The 21388-nt window shown below is 31.4% G+C and overlaps 1 protein-coding gene across 2 annotated transcripts; it reads right to left on the bottom strand.

The window, feature by feature from the left end:
- Nucleotides 1-3586: 3586 nt before the first annotated feature.
- Nucleotides 3587-21291, bottom strand: LOC139502273 (protein Spindly-like). 2 transcript variants are annotated; one of them, XM_071291703.1, is made up of 11 exons: nt 21225-21291; nt 17295-17349; nt 16106-16279; nt 15508-15702; nt 14667-14816; nt 13353-13457; nt 10734-10844; nt 8943-9077; nt 7374-7486; nt 6404-6588; nt 3587-3996 (listed from the first exon to the last, which is right to left on the bottom strand). In XM_071291703.1, the coding sequence occupies exons 2-11, from the start codon at nt 17322-17324 to the stop codon at nt 3611-3613; spliced, it is 1584 nt and encodes a 527-aa protein (XP_071147804.1). In that variant the 5' UTR covers nt 17325-17349; nt 21225-21291; the 3' UTR covers nt 3587-3610. The 2 variants fall into 2 exon arrangements, with proteins under 2 accessions (XP_071147804.1, XP_071147806.1); XM_071291705.1 differs by lacking the exon at nt 21225-21291 and adding an exon at nt 21120-21215.
- Between the last annotated feature and the right edge of the window lie 97 nt (nt 21292-21388).

Genomic DNA, 21388 nt, shown 5'->3' with positions numbered 1-21388 from the left:
AAAATACATGGGCCCATATATATGTTTAAATAAGCTTCACAAGATGCTTTGCAAATTGTATTGTCCTTACATTCTGGCTGTTAGATTGCAGAACTGAAACAAAAAGGACTTAAATATTATCGATTCTAAGATAAGAAAATCTTAGAAACCACCGAAAATAAAGATCCCATTATTGATTTAATAACTAAAAGGGAAAAAAATATAAAGAAATCCATACCTAAATTTCTAAGAAACAGAATTAGCTACAGTTGGTTTCATCTTTACAAACAGAAAAGTGAAAGGCCAACTTTCACTGAATATATTCCACACCAGGTCTTTTTTCAAAACGTCTTTCTGTGTGCATTTAGTCAAAAGTTGGTTTTGGTGTATTTAGGATAATATATACATAGGAATTGTACGATGTTAAATTGTTTATGCATTGTAATAATGATAATATTTGTGATTTTTTTATAATACAATCTGGCTTTCATCAAGCATGACGGGCTGTCGGACGAAAACTGCAATTACACAAAATGTGATTAATCAACTTGACCAATTGGTGAATTTATACTTCACTATTTAAATCATAAAATTAATGTTTGTAATAATTCTATAATTGCGAATATTGAGACTTGAATGGATTTGCAAAAATAAAAATAACAATTTTGATACATCAAATTTGTTTATGATAATTGAAAAAGAGACCAACAAACAAAAACAATGACATATGAATCATTAAAAATGAGATCAATGCCAGATTATTCTTGCCAGAAAGACATGTACACCTTCAATTATTCCATACACTGTACATAGTGGACCAACTGCTTGCGGTAGTTGAAAGAAAAGACCAAAATACAACACCTTAACTTTGACTAATGACCCATGAAGTTGAGTCAAAGGTCAGATGATACCTGCCAGACACCAAATATAATAAACCTACTGCTTATAGTACTTGAAAACAGACCAAAACACAAAACCTTAACATTTACCAATGAACCGTGAAAATGAGGTCGCAGTCAGATCATTCCATATACCACATATGGATGACTAAGTCTTACTTCTTGTAGTATTTGAGAATTAGACATAATCACATAACCTTAATCTTAATCTCTGACCCTCTGACAGACATGTAGATGTTACAAGGAAACAAATCTAGTTATCCTATTACTCATAATAAGTGAGAATTCCCATAACAAATAATCAATCATTGAACCTTCAAATGAGGTCAAGACAATGGACATGACTGGCATAAACTTTGCAATGTTGATAAGGTATCTGCATACAAGCTTAAGGTATGAGGCAACCAGGTCTTTTACCTTGAATTATAAAGCTCTATACAAATAGTTTATGCTGCCTTCTGATAGTAAAACATGTCTCATATACTGATAATTTTGTTGCAGACGAGACAAAATTTGAAAAAGGGATAACTAGTTACTAGCACCTTTTTATTAGTTTGTATTTAGTCATTTCCAATTCGAGGTATAGATATTTGTAGTGTTGTGAGATATCTGAAAGTTTTTCTTTTCCTGCATTTCTTTTTAAAATCTGAGAATGATTCTTAAAACAAGTATTATTATGTTGACTATGGATTTTTGTGGGTCACGGTATAAACAATGATGTTGTGCTATACATGATTGATTGTTGGTGATTAACTCTACTTCCAGCCATATTCGCTATATCGTGGTCATCAGTTTTAATTAACGGTGGAATTTAAAGTGCACTGAGAGAACAAACATCCTTTAGCAGAACTGACAATTCCAGTAAATTAATATAAGAGTTCTGTGGGGTTCCGACTCTCAACCTCAGACTAAGTAACTCAGTGTTGACAGGCAAGAAGAACAGTAGATAGAATGAAATTCAAAACAGTGTGGCTGTGGCCATTGATTGACACATTAAATTCATCCATTGACTGGGACAATTTACGTGAACATTTGTCTGTAACAACCACTGTTCACGACGTACCTACAATAGACATTTAAACTGTGGGGTCACCAAAGATTTCTTAACGCCTTTAATTATAAAATAATTTGAAAAATTAATCAGGAATAACCTTTATGTTTTGATTTAAATAATTGATATAAATCAAAACATCGTGTTATTTCTGATTAATTTTTCGAATTACTTTATTAAGGTGTTGAGAACCTTTGGTGACCCCATAGTTTAAGTGTCTTTAAAAAGTACATAGTGAGCAGTGGTCGTTACACACAAACGTTCACGTAAATTGTCCCAGTCAATGGATGAATTTAATGTGTCAATCAATGGCCACAGCCACACTGTTTTGAATTGCATTCTAAACTATTCAGACACTTAGAAACCAACGTCCCCTGTGGTATACATCAAAACATCTAGTCAGTAAGCTAAATACTTTGAGATTGCTTTCAATAACTGAGTATTCCAGTCTTTTATTTTGGTTAATTTTTTTTTTGTTGAATTGCTGTCTCATTGATCAATTACTATATACAATGTATGTGTATCGAGAGATCAACATTGGGTTTTAACAATAGACAAGTGTCTTTACAATATTACAAACTATAAACCTGTATGTATGCATATTATCTATGTATATAATTATGAAAAACAAATATGAAAGTTATGCATCAATTATATATCTAAGTAATCTGACAGTTGTTGTTTATTACCACTTTAATCAATGTTCGCTATATTGTGGCTTGGAGTTTTTATTGGTTGAGGAAACTGAAGTGCCGCTACAAGCCATTGGCAGAAATATAATCAAAATACAAGCCTTTATTCAATAAAAGGCTTCTTCTTAAAAAATAATCTTCGATAAGAAAAAATCCCAGACTACTGTTACTACTTACTGGATGAGAATTCATTCATAATTTTTAATTGAACTTAAAAGAATTAGTTTTGGGAATATGCAGCCTCCTGTTCAAAGAATAAATAGAATTTTAATACAAAATGTATTTCTATAAACCTATGATACATATTCTGTCCAGAGAACACTTTGTGGAAAAGACAGATGGAATCTGGATTTATCTTTAAAGATAATATTTGCATACCTAACATTTGTCAAATCTTCAAATAAAAACTATTGATCATAACTCACATTGAGTCACAGCAAGTGTATGCCTTTCCTCTATATAAACATTTTGTTAAACAAGAATGCACAAATTGTTCTGCATAGCATACTCTCACTAGTTATTCAAAGTATCTGAAGATTTGAAGCTAGTGTCTGACATATCCTAAAAGCAAACAGTTGTCACATCACTGTTGAACTTCTAAACTGATTATCAAGTCATTCTGTTCAATACGTATTGGAGAAGTAGTTGAAGAAAAATTAAAAGTTCATTTCAAATAACTGAAAAATTAAAAGAATTAAAAACTGGGTATAGATAGGAGATAAATAAAAAAAAGAGTGATCACAGGTTTCAAGCCATCACTAACAAGCAATCTGCTGACCTAATACAAAGTCATTCTGTTTATTAGTTTGTTACAAAAATATTTATTGTACAAACATACAAGGTGATTGCAGTACAATTCCGACTCCTAGATTTTGTGAAACAATATAGCGCCCATATTCGGACCCAAATATGAGGGTTGGAAAATCCCTGTAATTCTATTATAAATAAAAATATATTGCATAACACAAAGTTCATATATATATATATATTTATTGAGTATTACAATCATCAACTTTATATTTTGGTTCTGATGCTTTTTTTGTACAAACAGTTACTTTGCCATGAGAAGGTTTATCCCGAACAAGTCTTTTATAATTCTCATCATCTTTTAAAGATGTTGTATTCATGTGTCCATCTGCATCAAAAACATCAACGTCATCTGACATTCTGACTGACCGTGACCTAATTTGATCTTTCTTTTTGTCTTCTTCTACTTTTTTTAATAGATTTAAAGCCCATTCTCTATCAGCCCCTCTGTATTCGTTTTCACTTGTTGTTTTTTCTCGTAAAACTGACACATTTTTCTCTTTAATACCTTCTAGGCCTGTTGGTATCTGCTCTGTCCTTCCTACTGGCTTCTGTGCTTTTTTCATCTCTAAAAGAAAAGTATAAACATAAAATAATTGACAGTTAATGCTAGGTCATACCATAATTTTTTTATTACTGCAAAACAATGCAACAGGGTTCAAATTGCAATAATTTGAACTCCCATTTACAAAAATGTATTATGACTTGAGCAGGATTTTTCTCCATATTACACAAATTAAAATTGTGTTTTAGTCAAAAATACAAAATCACAATAATAAATGCACGCAATAATTTCTTAATTTACAGTAGCTAAATGCTCACAAGAAAATACACTCTGTCCCCATATAAATAAATGGGAAAGTTTCAGATATGCTATCAGAAACCCATAAAATTGAGATAAAAAAAGAGGGGTTTACAAAAAGGAATTTAATCAAAGTATTCAAATGTATATCTGATCATGCTGATGGACATAACCCTCCTGTGAAAATCTGGATACCGTATACGGCCGTGTATTGTCCGCATTTGTGTATAGTCTGCACCCCCTCTTCATCCCCAAATATCGAGGAAAAAGTCTAGTTCGCTTGTATAGTCCGCGGCAACTTTTGACAAGATAGGGTCCGCGAACAATGACGGAAAATGCCGAAATTGCGTATTTTTTTATATTTTTTTTTGCCGAGATCGGCAATATAGTAAGTATTATTGTTGAAAAGATTGATAGTCACTTAAAACTTATGATAAGTTTTTGAATGGGATCTTTAAAGATATCTTTTTAATCTGTGTTAAAGACTGGCAACACAGTAATCATTGTTGTTAAAAGATCGATGATTAATATAAAGTTATGATCAGTTTGTAAAAGAGGACTTAAAAAGATATGTATTTAATCTATTTTAAAAGTTTTCAAAAGATTCTGTTTAATTGCTCAATTAAATCGTCTTTCAGACTATCATTCTTTACTAATTAATTTAAAGTCCCAAACAATGTAATAAATGTTAATTAATTCAATCATGTACATTTAACTATCAGCGTTATCACTTTTGATAACATTGAAAGTGGTAGCTTGCCCAAGCCAATAAACTGTTTAAAATTCTAAAAAATAAATATTTGATATGCTATTAAACAAAAGAAAATTAAAGATCAAACATTTAAGATCGAAAGTTTGATGTTTGATGTTTAAAAATTGATTAGAACTCATTAAAATGTTATAACGCTTTAATCTTATCATTTCTTTTATTGATTTGAAGAACTGCCTTAGGTTATTGAATTACATTCATCACTTGTCAAAAGTTGACATGGTTAATTAATTGCTTTACACACAAACCCGTAAACTCATTCATGTAAGTCGATACACCTGCACAATGTGACCTTTCACCTGGAAATATAGTTTCGTATACAAAAATCCACTTCTTTCAGGTTTACACTTTCAGTATAAATGGTTACGATTTACAATTAAAAAATGTTAGGTCTTGATTTATTTACGTCGATAAGTTAACAGTTAAACACAAAAAGTCGGAATACGAAAATTTTTGATACTTTAATCACACATTTTCAAAATGGCGCATCGTGATTTACTTGTACTGTACACACGCGAATAACATTAAACAAAATCTATCTTGGGAAGATTTCACTAGGTTTCAACTTGACTATTATGGTTTTACCATTGAAGGGTTCATCTTTCATTGATATTCAGGATTTAGGTACACTGTTAAGATGCAATGACACAAATTTGACCAAATCCGAAACAAAGCGGACATTCGATCAAAGGCTGATTTTTATGCAAATTACTAAGTCAACACTGTTAGATTGTTTATTTTATTAAAAAAAATAACAAAGAGTAGTCAAGAATACAGTTAGATTGTTTATTTTATTTCTAAATAATACAAAGAGTTGTCAAGAATACATTATAACATTGACAACACATGATGTTTCTGTTTACTTGGCCAAACCTCGTTCAACATCGTATCCCTACATGGAAAAAAATGTCTCGAAATGCTATAGTACTGCATAGTCCGCACCCCTTCCATCAATTTCATTCCCAGGGTAAAAAACCGCGGACTATACACCCCTTTCTACGGTACACATTTATTTTTTTCTTCTCCTTAAACGTTTTTGAAAAAATGATTATTTAGATATTTGTACATGGTTTCAATATTGCTGTGTAAAGAAATGATACATATTGCTGGTTTAAAGAAATGAAGACATTTTTGGACACATGTTTTGCTTAACCGTAGTAATGTAAATTACAAGAGTAACGCTTTAGCAAATCAATTTTTCGAAACATCTTAATTGAAATAGGAAGATGTGGTATGATTGCTAATGAGACACCTCTCCCCCAGAAACCAAATGGCATAGAAGTAATCAACTATAAGTCATATAACAGCCTTTAACAAATTTCTTTGTTTAAAGTTCATTTACTTAGATATCTTGATTATTTTATAGACTTTGATCTCATATTTTTGTTGTTGCTAAGCTCTTACCTGGTTTCAGTTCTATTTCTAGTCCTTCTTTTTCCAGTTTTAACTGCTGAAACTTTCTCAACATTTCATCCTTCTTTGTCTCAGCTGCATACAATAATCTCTCTTTTTCTGTAACCTTATTTTTCTGGTCTAGTAAACACATGCTTTGTATACGTAATCTTCTTGACAAATCTTCTATCTCTCCTCTGTAAAGTAAAAACTCGACAGTGAAATCAAAATATGAAGATTGTTATATCAAGAGTGGAAACATAATTCAAATTTTGTATAATTTTGGATAACTGTTTTGTCTTTTAAGCTTAACTTGTGTATGGTTTACTGTCACACATTGAGTTAACCTTGTGGTATGTAGAAGAGCCAATTTTATATTCACTCAAATTCAAATTCAGAGCTATTGAATTAGGGCTTGACTTAGTGTAAAAATCTCATTAAAAATTGAATTTTTCTAAAAAGAATATTTTTTTAAATGAGGCATCTGATAAGAATTTAAAGTATAAAAAAACACAAAACATTAAACCAGAATTCAAAATGGCTGTTTGCCTTAATAACAGACAGGTACAGATGTAACCCCCTCAAAATATACAATGTTGTGGATTCAATTATTGTCATTAAGAACTCCTGAAATGTTTGTTGTTACAGAGATTTGTCTCTTTATTTAAGGTGGTACCTAACACTACAGGGAGATAACTCTGTAAAATCAGCTAAACGTTTTAATTATGTTGTGTTGGAAAGGAAATATTCAGCTTCTCAATGATCAAAATAAGTGTTTGTTAAACTGCTATATAACCAGTGTAATTTTTCTGATAAAATGGTTGGTTCAAATTTTTTGAAATTTTTATATTTTTGTAAAAGGGTCAAAGTAATTAATACTTTGTCAAAATTTTACGAAAATTAAACGAGCCAAATAAATTTTAGTTAAAGTGTTGGATACCACCTTAAAGTACACTGTAATATAGAAGGTAATCAAACTTACTCTTTAGACTTCAACATATTGACCAAGTATTCAATGTAGTCCTTATCAACACCAGTTTGATTTGTTATCTGATGAGAAAATTCTGACAACTTGTCCGTCAACTTTTCTTTTGCCTGAAAAATATTGAATGAAAAGAAATATATTCATCTTATATATGCCATCTATTAAATCATAAATTGAGATTTATTAGTTTAGATGTTGTCAGAGGACAGGTTACAATACAGGCCTTCTCTGGCCTAATATTTCACCGTTTTTATTCCTTTTTCTTAAGATTTCTATACAATACCTGCAATGGTGGTAATTTTAAATGAAAACCAACAGTTCAGGAGCAATGGTTACACAATAAATAAATGTTATTATGAAATCTACAAAAAATCAAGAGGAAACAAGAATGTAGTACACGGATGCCCCACTTGCACTATCATTTTCTATGTTCAGTGGACCTTGAATTTGGCGTCAAAAATCTAATTTGGCATTTAAATTAGAAAGATCATATTATAGGGAACATGTGTACTAAGTTTCAAGTTGATTGGACTTCAACTTCATCCAAAACTACCTTGACCAAAAACTTTAACCTGAAACTTGCACTATCATTTTCTATGTTCAGTGAACCTTGAAATTGGGGTCAAAAATCTAATAAGTCATTAAAATTAGTAAGATCATATCATAGGGAACATGTGTACTTCGTTTCAAGTTGATTGGACTTCAACTTCATCAAAAACTACCTTGACCAAAAACTTTAACCTGAAACTTGCACTATCATTTTCTATGTTCAGTGAACCTTGAAATTGGGGTCAAAAATCTAATAAGTCATTAAAATTAGTAAGATCATATCATAGGGAACATGTGTACTTCGTTTCAAGTTGATTGGACTTCAACTTCATCTACCTTGACCAAAAACTTAAACCTGAAGCAGGAAGGGTGAACAGACAAACAGACAAACGAACGCACAGACCAGAAAACATAATGCCCCAAACTGGATTGGACCTCAACTTCATAAAAATCTACCTTGTTGGCCAAACACTTTAACCCGAAGTGGGAGGGACGAACAGATACACAGACAAGAAAACAATGCCCCTCTACTATCGTAGGTGGGGCATGAAAATCTTAATAATGTCACTTCTAATTTGATCAGGTATAACTAAAGTTGATTGGGTCATGATAAACTTCAGTTAATGGTAACATGAAATTTTGATATATTTGCTTTACAAAAGTACTTTAACTTTAAGTGTGTAAAGCAATATTTATCAATTTCAATGCCTAATTATAGTTATTGAAGTGTAAATAAAAAGTCAGTAATTTCGGTAAAAAATGAGAGGGAACAAATCTGAAACATGTTATTCTAACCTGGCAACATACCTTAAATTTTGATAAATTAGTAGGCATCAACTTTTGCAAATATCACAATAGAATACACAAAATGCCATATAAAGGTAACATTTAATACTTTTGTTGTCACTGATTGGATATAAATGCAAGTGCTACTGATATAAGAAAACTGAAATGATTCTAACATACTAGTATATTATTGAACCTCCTAATTTTAAGATCATGCTGCACTAAATTTACCTGATTTTCCTCCAACTTATTAACTTTTTCTAATATCTGTTGTCTTTCTATTCTCTCCTGTTCCAGCTGTGCTTGCAGTTGTTGGACTCTCTCAGAATCATCATTTCCTCTACCCATAGCTGTAAATAACTGCATCTAGTTATAAAAAACAAATAAAAAATGTACAATTGTATATCTACAAGAGTATTATTACATTTGCATTTTATTGACGGAACATTAATTGAAATTACATGTATGTTAGTGTTTTATCTAAAGCAATTTAGTATAGTGCAATGCCATGCCCATTTTTGTCCCAAAAAAATGACTCCATGTGCCCTTTTGGGTTATCTGTATCAAGATGGGGTCGTGGTATAGGTTTTTCACTGTTCGAAAAGCTACAACCACAATGAAGCATTGGCATGGTTGCATGTTATTTAATGAAGACAATTTTTATCACTTCTGCATGACGTAAGAGTGTACATCAAATCATTCCAACTTTCTGCAAAATAAGTTTGTTACCGCATTAGAATGTGATGAAAGTTGCCAGAAGTAAACTTGTAATCTTTTTATTGCATTAAAAATGTCATATTCCTTTCCAAATTGCTTGCCAAACATGTGTAATTTGGCATATTTTCTTCGTCTGCCATTGAAATAATTGTACAAACTACTGATCAGATTCCTGAATCAGCAGAAACGTCCCAGCAATGAACAAAATCCAGTCTTCAAATAAATAGCCCCACACTAAATCACCCAAATCTTGTTTACCAACTTGCCTATGATTTTGAAGTAGTGTGAGCCCTGAATATTTGTAAATAAATATTCTATTTATGTGCCCTACTTGGTATAGTCAACACGCAAAGTGCATTTTTTTTTTTAAAACATTTACCATGTCCTTATTTTGTTCAAGATAAAATACTGTGTGTATATATGTAACATTCTCCAACAAAAGCAGCCTTAGGTTAAGTTACAATAATAAAGATTAACCCATTTAGAAATTATTCCACAATTCCAAGAACCTTTGTTGTTACATTTAGCTATAAAGTATTTATATACATCTTAAATTTTAACAAGAATGTGTCCACAGTACACGGATGCCCCACTCACACTATCATTTTCTATGTTAAGTGGACCGTGAAATTGGAATCAATTCTCTAATTTGGCATTAAAATTAGAATGATCTTATCAAAGGGAACATGTATACTAAGTTTTAATTTGATTGGACTTCTACTTTATCAAAAACTACCTTGACCAAAAACTTTAACCTGAAATTTGCACTATCATTTTCTATGTTGAGTTAACCGTAAAATTGGGGTAAAAATTCTAATTTGGCATTAAAATTAGAATAGAAAGATCATATCATAGGGCACAGGTATACTAAGTTTCAAGTTGATTGGACTTCAACTTCATCAAAAACTACCTTGACCAAAAACTTTAACCTGAAGCGGGACAGATGGACGGACGGACGAATGAACGGACGAACGAACGGACGGACGAACAAACGGACGGACAGACGGACGGAGGGACGGACGAACGGACGCACAGACCAGAAAACATAATGCCCCTCTACTATCGTAGGTGGGGCATAAAAATGTAGAGTCATCATTAATTGAAAAAATGACTATCCTATATTTGTGACATAAAAGTTAGCACTGATTCCTCTAAAAGAGCAGAAAATGTTGAAAGTCATGTTTTTAACCTGATTTTTATCCAATATCAAAACCTGTCTGAATATGTGTCATATATGTGGCTACTTTTAAAAATATCCTACAAAAGGGTATGGACTTTATAAATATATGCTTATTTATTACTAACTTTCAGCTTTTGATTGTGTTGTTTCAACACCTCATTTTTCTTTTTCATTGTTTCAAAAGTGTTCTTTTGGGACATAAGTGTCTTTTCTGCTTCCACTCTACGATCATCAAGCTGTGAATAGAGAAATAGAACATGTGATGTACTGTTGATAAATAAAAGAAGATGTGGTATGAGGGTCATTGAGAAAACTCTTAATCCAAGTCACAATTTATAAAAGTAAACCATTATAGGTCAAAGGGAGCATGCTTTCATCAACTGGTAACATTTTTCAGAAAAAAATATGTGGACTTTTATTATTTTTAGAGAATCTGACCAAAGTTGGTAAACATGTGATTTGGGTTTGAAAAATTAGGTAATATGTAACACCTTCATTTATTTGCTTATAATCATAACTTGCATTGTTTTCTTTTTAGACAGTTACAGAACATACATGGATTTCAGGTTTCTTTTAAATCATCATAGTGAACAATAATGTGTATAAATTGTTTGATTTTATTTTCTGATCAACATATAACTTGTTTAAGAATAGATTTTATTTAGGAAGGTGAATAAAAAATGTATATGCCAGCATCCTGCAAGGACATTTTATACCAAATTGACTAAAATCAGTAAAACTTCTCATTTTTAGCTCACCTGGCCCGAAGGGCCAAGTGAGCTTTTCTCATCACTTGGCGTCCGGCGTCCGTCGTCCGTCGTCGTCGTCGTCCGTCGTTAGCTTTTACAAAAATCTTCTCCTCTGAAACTACTGGGCCAATTTTTACCAAACTTGGCCACAATCATTATTAGAGTATCTAGTTTAAAAATTGTGTCCGGTGACCCGGCCAACCAACCAAGATGGCCGCCATGGCTAAAAATAGAACATAGGGGTAAAATGCAGTTTTTGGCTTATAACTCAAAAACCAAAGCATTTAGAGCAAATCTGACATGGGGTAAAATTGTTAATCAGGTCAAGATCTATCTGCCCTGAAATTTTGAGATGAATCAGACAACCCGTTGATAGGTTGCTGCCCCTGAATTGATAATTTTAAGGAAATTTTGCTGTTTTTGGTTATTATCTTGAATATTATCATAGATAGAGATAAACTGTAAACAGCAAAAATGTTCAGTAAAGTCAGATCTACAAATAAGTCAACAGGACCAAAATGGTCTGTTGACCCCTTTAGGAGTTATTGCCCTTAATAGTCAATTTTTAACCATTTTTCGTAAATCTTAGTCATCTTTTACAAAAATCTTCTCCTCTGAAACTACTGGGCCAAATTAAACCAAACTTGACCACAATCATCATAGGGGTATCTTGTTAAAAAATTGTGTCCGGTGACCTGGCCAACCAACCAAGATGGCCGCCATGGCTAAAAATAGAACATAGGGGTAAAATGCAGTTTTTGGCTTATCACTCAAAAACCAAAGTATTTAGAGCAGATCTGACAATGGTAAAATTGTTTATCAGGTCAAGATCTATCTGCCCTGAAATTTTGAGATGAATTGAACAACCCGTTGATAGGTTGCTGCCCCTGAATTGGTAATTTTAAGGACATTTTGCTGTTTTTGGTTATTATCTTGAATATTATTATAGATAGAGATAAACTGTAAACAGCAAAAATGTTCAGCAAAGTAAGATCTACAAATAAGTCAACAAAACCAAAATGGTATGTTGATTTCTTTAGGAGTTATTGCCCTTTATAGTCAATTTTTAACCATTTTTCGTAAATCTTAGTTATCTTTTACAAAAATCCTCTCCTCTGAAACTACTGGGCCAAATTAAACCAAACTTGGCCACAATCATCATTGGGGTATCTAGTTTAAAAATTGTGTCCCGTGACCTGGCCAACCAACCAAGATGGCCGCCATGGCTAAAAATAGAACATAGGGGTAAAATGCAGTTTTTGGCTTATAACTCTGAAACCGCAGCCTTTAGAGCAAATCTGACATGGGGTTAAATTGTTTATCAGGTCAAGATCTATCTGCCCTGAAATTTTCAGATGAATCTGACAACCTGTTGTTGGGTTGCTGCCCCTGAATTGGTAATTTTAAGGAAATTTTGCTGTTTTTGGTTGTTATCTTGAATATTATTATAGATAGAGATAAACTGTAAACATCAATAATGTTAAGCAAAGTAAGATTTACAAATAAGTCAACATGACGGAAATGGTCAATTGACCCCTAAGGAGTTATTGTCCTTTGTAGTCAATTTTTAACAATTTTCATAAAATTTGTAAATTTTAACTAACATTTTCCACTGAAACTACTGGGCCAAGTTCATTATAGATAGAGATAATTGTAAGTAGCAAGAATGTTCAGTAAAGTAAGATGTACAAACACATCTCCATCACCAAAATACAATTTTGTCATGAATCCATCTGCTTCCTTTGTTTAATAGTCACATAGACCAAGGTGAGCGACACAGGCTCTTTAGAGCCTCTAGTTTTAAATAGTCAATGACAAGAAAGTCTGACTAGCTGCTTAAATATAAAGTAGCCTAAGTAATCTATTCTTATATAACATTTCTTTTAAATTTACTATATAACTTTTTTCCAATAGTTGAGAATATAGAATAAACAATTTGTTTTCAATCTTGTTTTTAATATTTCAAAATCTTTTTTTCTAGAACAGATGTCAAACCTCAGAGAAGAGTGAATTTCCTTTCTTGTCATGACATTTTTCTTCATCCTCCATCATCAGTACATCAAGCTGTGTGGTCAGTTCTAAATTCTCCATTCTGGCTTTCTGTTGTAAAAAAAAAGCAAAAACTGATAGTAATTTGAAAAATTAGAGATGTTTCAAGTAAATGATTGTTGGGCAAATAAAAAAAAAACCAGTTGATTGCCAATTATGCCCTCTAAATTAAAAAAAATATTGAACAGATTTACTATTACATCAACGTTTTTTCATGGTTTACTCCGGTTTAAAATGGAATTTGGAATTAAATTATAAGAAATGACTGTAATATTTGTTCTGTCTATTCAAAATATCCTAAAAAAAATTAAAAAAATTATGCCCCCTAAATTTTCAACGTTTAAAAAATATTGAACAGATTTACTATTACTTATAGTATAAGAGAGGTAACATTTGTTTTATACTGCAACTAGTTGTGCTAATTTCCTAAATATAGTAACACAGCTATATTTTGTGCAATTTCAATTTCATCATAGATCACTTTTCAGGGGTTCTTAAAGGATGAAAAAAAAGTTTGAAATTAGTTTTACAATTTAAATAGCTATAAGTGTATTAATTTTAGTTGCAGTATAAAAACAATATTAGGTCAATGTCAGAAAAATATAAACTTTTTTGTATTTGGTGCAAAACTGGTGAAGGGCTCGGTAGAACCTTGCCCTTTCCCAATTTCTCAGCCTCATACAACAATTTTTATATTTTTCTGACATTGATCTTATATTGTATATATATTTATTAACTTACACAATATAAACCTGATTCTGTTGTTTTTAAATTTTATATTTAGGATAAATTTAATGTCAACACATTTGTAGCTTATTTGATTAAAATAATTTGTCAAGACTATTTAGAGGCAGGCATAACAATTATTTGTTGATTTCTCAGATCATAAAAAAAGACCAAAAATTTCCCAAACTAGAGTTTATACGACTTGATAAGGGATTCTGAGGATAGTCAACTCAGGAAATCTCTTCAGGCACATAATTCTGAAAGGGATTATTTCAAATATAGATATGATAAAATTTCATTTAAAAGATATCAATCATAAATTTAAATAGTGAATTGATTGCAAAATAAATATATTACAATTGTATCAAAATTAAAAAAAATTGATAAATGTTTCCCATATATCACAAAATGTTTCATGGCTAGTTTTACACCGGCCATGTTATGATACATTCCACATTACATGGTTAGATTTAAACCATATTTTTATACATTCCCCATATCATGGCTAGATTTAAACCATGTTTTAATACCTACTTCTAACAAATTACAGTAAGTTGTACATTCAGTTTTGACATTGACCAGTTCTTCATCCTTTTCCAAAAGGGCATATCTCAATTTATCAGTTTCTTTCTTCAGAGAATCCAATTCTGTTTTATCTGTTCTGAACTTGGCTTTTAATTCTGTCTGAAAGAAAAATGCAATAGAAAATAGAATATCTTTAAAAAAAAAAAATTGCAGAGATTCAGGCTTAAAATCAGTTGTTTGCTGCCGCTTATTTTTTTTTTTTTAAATATGAGGTTTTATTTCATACTTGTAGGCAACAAAATATAATTTTATATTTTTTTGTCTATTAGGCTATTCAACGAAGAATAAATTAAAAACCGGACCTCAGAATAAACAAAATGCCTGATTTACTGAAGGCAATTATTCAAGAATTATTGAAGAATCATACTTGCGGAATATGACTGTAATATTTTTTCTGTCTATGAAGAAATAACATAAAAAATTTGGTGCACACTGAATTACACGTGTAGCGGGTTATTTAACAGTGTGCACCACATTTTTTATGTTATTTCGAATAGACAGAAAAAATATTACATTCATTTCTTATAATTTAATTCTAAATTCCATTTTAAAACGTAGAAAACCATGAAAATCGTTGATGACGTCACGGTCACATGACTAAATTATGTCTATCATGTCTATGGGTTGATAACAAAATAACGTCAGCCAATCAGAAGACGAGTTACATCCAAAATTAAATTATGTGTATAGAGATTATTACATTAAATATATATCAACAACAAAAACACAACATATATTATTCTCTATTCAAAATCTGCTTTAGAATTTGTAGTTGTCAGATGTAACTTACAATTTCATCATGTAGTTGTGCCACTTGTTCCCCCGTATTTATTCCCAAAGTTTCGTCACAGTCCACCTTTGTAACATTACATTCCACATTATGTCTCTGATTATCAGCTACAATCTTTTCAAGTTCAGCTATCCTATCTTGGTGTTCTTTCTCTGACTGCTGAGTTAACTCCAATTCATGCCTTAAAGAACTGACCTATAACAAAATAAACAGATAAAGAATATGACATACAATGCACCTCCTCGATTCCAAAAGAAAACAGATACTAAGAAATAATTCTGATTTAGGAAGCTCAATAGTTTGTATTGAAAACCTGTCAATAAATTTATAGCATACTTCAAAGAATTCAAATATTATGATTATTAGGACCAAATTAGTTATTTTTTATGTTCCTGACGTTTTGTCAGTAAATCTAATCTGTCTTTATTATTCTATATTTGTTATAGTGTAAGTGGGAAACTAGTGAAAATAAGCCACTCTTGAATACTTCCAACTATACAGCTGTAAGCATGGTATAAATGTAAGTAATCAGATGTTGATAACAGAAATCATAAGCATGTGATAAGATTATGAAATATTCACCCTTTGTGTAAAATACCTTTTCTTTCAGTTCTACTTCTTTCACTCTGAATTGCTTGTCATTTTTATCAGATCTTCCATGACCATGACTTGATGCCTGTTCATATTGTGAAATTTCCTCCTTATACCAGTTTTCTTTGCTTTTATATTCTTGCAACGATGACTTCAATTGGTAATTCTCTTGTAATAGGTCCTTTTGAAATCATAGCATTTACATTAAATGACAAATGGAGGTAGCAAAGACAATATAATACATGTAATATTAAATATGTATTGCTATATATATGTGTGTATTGTGAACTGATAATTTTATATTCAAAACATTATACATATACATGTATATAAATGTATAAGTACATATACCCTTATCTTGAATTTTGGTGGGTTGCTGTCTGTAGTAATTGTTTATTATTGAAGTATTAATCAGACCATTGTTTTTTGTTTGTTTGAATTATTTCCATTTTGTTCTCTTTTTTTCTACTATTTACCGGTAATGTCATGAATGGCTATTACCTTACATAATGTTTAACAGTCCTGAAGGTAGATTAACTGTTTATGATCACAACATTTTTTATATTCATATCACTATATACATGTTATTTATGTAGTGTATGTCACTATGTGTTTCACTGTTTTTTTAAGGCCGTGAATGACCTTTAAGTACATGAAGTATGTAAATTGTTCACATCTTTGTTCTACCAATTATTCTTTGGTTGATAGGTATCTCACTGACAATCAGACCCCATCTTATTTCAATAAATATAATTACATGTACATGGGTTTTAATCATCATGACCATGTAGGACAGTAAACTTCATACTTGGTAGGTAAAGTTAGAAAAGGGGAAACATTAGTCAATGGAATTTTATTCTGAAAATAGCCCTTTCCTCCATAATGACGCCTTTTGACGCCACCCCTTTACTCCATAATAAGCCTTTTGACGCCTGTGTAGTGCCTCAGCTGATACATCTTTCATATGAAAAAACTTTATCAGACTTAATAAAATTTGTATCTAATATAAAGAGGTTATTCATGAGAATATCTGAACGGAATTTCATTGATGAAATTGAAATATTCGTTTTAGCAATGCATCAAGACTTGAAACTTGATGATTTTTTTCTGACTTAAAAATCCTTTGCAAATCAAGCATTGTCAAGCATTACAAACAAACAAATTCCATGGAGGAAAGGGTTATCTGTTGTACTTACATCTATTTTCTTCTCATACTTAGATTCCATGGTTTTATTTTATAACCATATATTTCTGAAAAAAAGTAAGCAAAAGGTGAACTTACACGACTTATGGTTATCAAGATATAAATACAATACATTTAATAAGTAAATAACTAATGAATGAATTCAAATAAATAAACTTTTCAAGAAGTGACCTAACAACACATTAATTTACTAATAAGCGTAGCCCATGAGTTAATTATCAGTATAACCTTTTTTCCTGCAAATATAAAAAAAAGAATTCAAAGATGTGGTATGATTGACGATGAGACAACCATGACAACTCACCACACATGCCACAAGAGACCAAAATGACACAGAAATTTGCCAATGAGACAACTCTACACAAGAGACCAAAATGACACAGAAACTACAAGCTTTAGTAACCAGATGTAGAACACCACATGTTGGCTAGGCTCGACACAGGTTTGTGGTTTAGAAGGGAAGAAAAAGGATAATGGCAAGTTCAAGCATCAAACTTTTTTTTCTTCTTCTTTTATGTCAACAAGGCTTCAAAACTGAAGAATACATGGTCAGATGGTGTTGCGCATTGACAAAAATTTATACAAATTCTTAAAAATATTTAATAACAATTCAAGTGTTTGTGTATACAGATTGTGATTAAAAATATGCATTTCATGTGCATGTTTTGGTTTGAATTTGTTTATTTGAAGCTCGAGAGAACAGCTGGTGTTAGCTGATCTCTAAAGCTGTCAAAAGTGGTGGTTTCAACAGTTTGTGGTAGTAAGCTCCATTGAATAATTATACCCGGGAAGAATAATCATTTGTACAATGTATGTGTCCTTGGAAGTTTGGATGTGTCTGTATGTCTGAGTATATATGGTTTTGTCTTGTTCTGCTGTCTGTTTAATTTGAACAAGAACATTTGAAGATAATGCGATGAAATGGCTACAAGACAGTGTATTACTTAATAAAATAAAATAAGTCTGGTTTTTAAGCATCTCTCACAGTCAGTCAGGGGTTCTACTTGTACAAGTTATTTTTAATTACTTGAAGAAGTAATATTAATATACTTAAATGTATATAAGTAAATTTTTAGGATACAAAATGTACTTATACAATTGAATTTTGTTTACTTGTATTATAGGTAAAAAAAAAAAAATTGGCTTCAAGTTATGTCCCTTAGATATTCAGATTTTTTTACTTGTAGAGGTAAAAAAGATATATCCTATCTTCTTTTGTTGAATTCTTATGATTTCTTTGCTCTAATAGAATTTTAAATTATCTGCCCTTTGCAGATGTCTTTACTAATCATTTAAGTGTAATTTCATGGACAACGAAAATCCCATTTGTCTGTTATGTTCAGAACACTGCTCATTTACAAGCCCCCAAGGGGCAATTTTTGAAGGCCTTGCGCAAATACATAGATCTTTGCGCAATCAGTTTCTTTGTTGAATTAATGAGATGAAACATTGAACTCTAATAACAAAAATTGAGGAAACCTGGGAAAAATCATTAAAGGCATGAATTTACATAACAAAACTTGAGGACTTTTGTGGGATTGTAAGAAAAATTTACTTATACAAGTAAATTTTGAGAAAATTAAGGGGAGATTATTCAAACATTAGTTATTTACTTATATGTGTATATATTTTTTAACTTCTTCAAGTAAATAAAAATAACTTGTATAAATAGTACCCCTGACTGACAGTGTTGTAGCTAAAGTTTGAACAGGGCTCAGCGCCTACCCTTTTTACTGACACCCCTGCCTTTTTTCTGCGGTCCTTTGGGCCTTGCCGTTTTAATCACTGAAAAATCAGCACTTTCTGCCTTTGAAATACCGGTAAATTCGTAATTCTTCCATGAACAAGAAGTTCAGCTACCTGTGCAAACTGTCAAATTAAGTAACCAATTATGTGCATGGCTTCTCCTGACAGCTTTGGTGTCAAACACATTGTAAATTAACACCAATTAACTTAGCTTTAGGTCATACATAATTTGTGGATATCAACAAAATGAGTTACTTCCCCTTATTCATCACCTGTTCACAATATATTCCTTAAGTTTATGTTTCTTTTCGTAAAAGGATTAAATATAGGATTAATTTAATGCAAATGCATATTAGAATATTAATTTAAATTATTTTCACTTGAATACACTTCAAAAATAAATATTTTCAATATTATATTTTGCATCTTTACTTCAGTCTTCCATTAACATGATTAACTGATCTATCAAGTGCAATGAAGTATAAAAAATTCACAATATCTGCTTACATACTTGAAGAGACTAGTATTCATATGGTATTGTAATAGCAACTATATAATAAGAAGGAAACAGGAGTCAGTTTCACAAAAAAACTTAGAAATCTTAGTCGTAAGTCATGAACTTTTCAGCATACTTAAGATCAATCTTAGTCGTAAGTTTTTTTGTGAAACAGACTCCAGCTTCCTAAAAGGGTCTCAGCATCATGACCATAATGACCATAGATTTATGAAGTCAACCATATAAAATTGTGCCAAAAGTATTGAAATATATTACTCCATTTTAACTGAAACTTGAATTTACAAGCATGCATCACCGATGCATATATAATAAAAGTTATGTGCTAATTAATTATTGTTATTATTAGGCTTAAACAGGTCAGGAACACTACCTTATATGGAAATGCAAGAATTAGCATACTTATGTCCTTGCACATGTACATGTACTTGTTTATATACGTGTGAAGCAATTTATTTTTACCTGGGTTTTTGACCAATCCACTACATGAGGACTACTACATTGTACTACATTTGTACGTGTTTACAATCAACCAAACAAGTGTGTTATTTACTGAAAAACGACACATTTTTTCGTGCAGTGGGGGATTAACAATATTGCTTAGTTTTTCTTTTTTTGTATTCACATTTATAGTTCATGATATAAAGTATTTGTTTCATGCTCAGATTAACGGAAAATTGTTTCTATGCAAAGAAACAAATGTTTGAATTACCCAAAGTACAGCCACTGCATTAATATGTTTGATAATGACACTGAGATTTCAAGTATTCGTCCACCAGACAGCAGCGAAACAACAGTTAAAAATACAATTACCCATTAGACAAACTTACTAGTGAGAAGTTAGCCGTCAATACACCTTATCGCTAATCCCGCCAGATCCTGCCGCTTGAACTTTTGACACATACAACAATCACTTTTCCATTGTGGCGTCAGATATTTTGTTTTATGACGTCAACATTTTACAGGAACCTGTGTGATATCCAGTAATGGCGGACAAATAGCGATAAGGTGTATAATAGCCAGACGGTGCTAATATTCATGGGGTTCAGCAATTTTTGTATATCTGGTAGCTATAGATAGTTAAAGAAAAATTACGATCCTATGAATTTTGTGTTGATTGTACCTGGTTCTCAACCATTGTCAACCTGTTAAATAATTGCCTTTTTTCAGTGACATTAATTAACGCGTAAAATTGCTCTTATTTTTACTAGCACCTGCCCTTTTCAAATCCTGCCTAGAACACTGTCTCAGCTTGTGGTGGTCATTTCAACTGATTTAGCATGTTTCTCTTGTGATAATTGTTAGTACCAAATAATGTATTGACTATTGCACGGAAATTGGACTCAACCATGATCTATTTCCAGCAAGCAGAACTAGATGTTTCAGTGCTCTGTTTTCAAAAATACAATGTACCTCTCCCTTGTTTTCTGTGGTGTGATTTTGAGGCCCGAATTCCCATCATGGAATAAATACAATTAATTTTTGTTTGTTAGGTTCATTGGGTTTGTTGTCATTGACCTTTGCAAAATAATATAATAATCTTTACGGATTTCGTACTCTTTCACAGTCACAAGTAAACCTATCGCCGGAGGTTAAGATGATGAGACACGTTTATTTTTAATCACCATTCTTGTTTAGTTTGTTTTATTCGTGATTATTTACCTATCTGTGTTTGGTCTTCGAATTTTGAAATTTCCGCCCTACAATTTTGGTATACCTAAAACCCAACGTTCTATTCCGAACTTGGATTTTTTTTTAAATGCATGATTTCATATATATGTAATGTATATACAATACAACTTGATCTTTTTATAACTTAGAACCAA

This window comes from Mytilus edulis, chromosome 13 (genome assembly GCF_963676685.1).
Source record: "Mytilus edulis chromosome 13, xbMytEdul2.2, whole genome shotgun sequence".
In the NCBI taxonomy this organism is placed as follows: Eukaryota; Metazoa; Mollusca; class Bivalvia; order Mytilida; family Mytilidae; genus Mytilus; species Mytilus edulis.
Note: the sequence above shows the minus strand (reverse complement) of the source record. Positions and strands in the feature narration are given on the sequence as shown.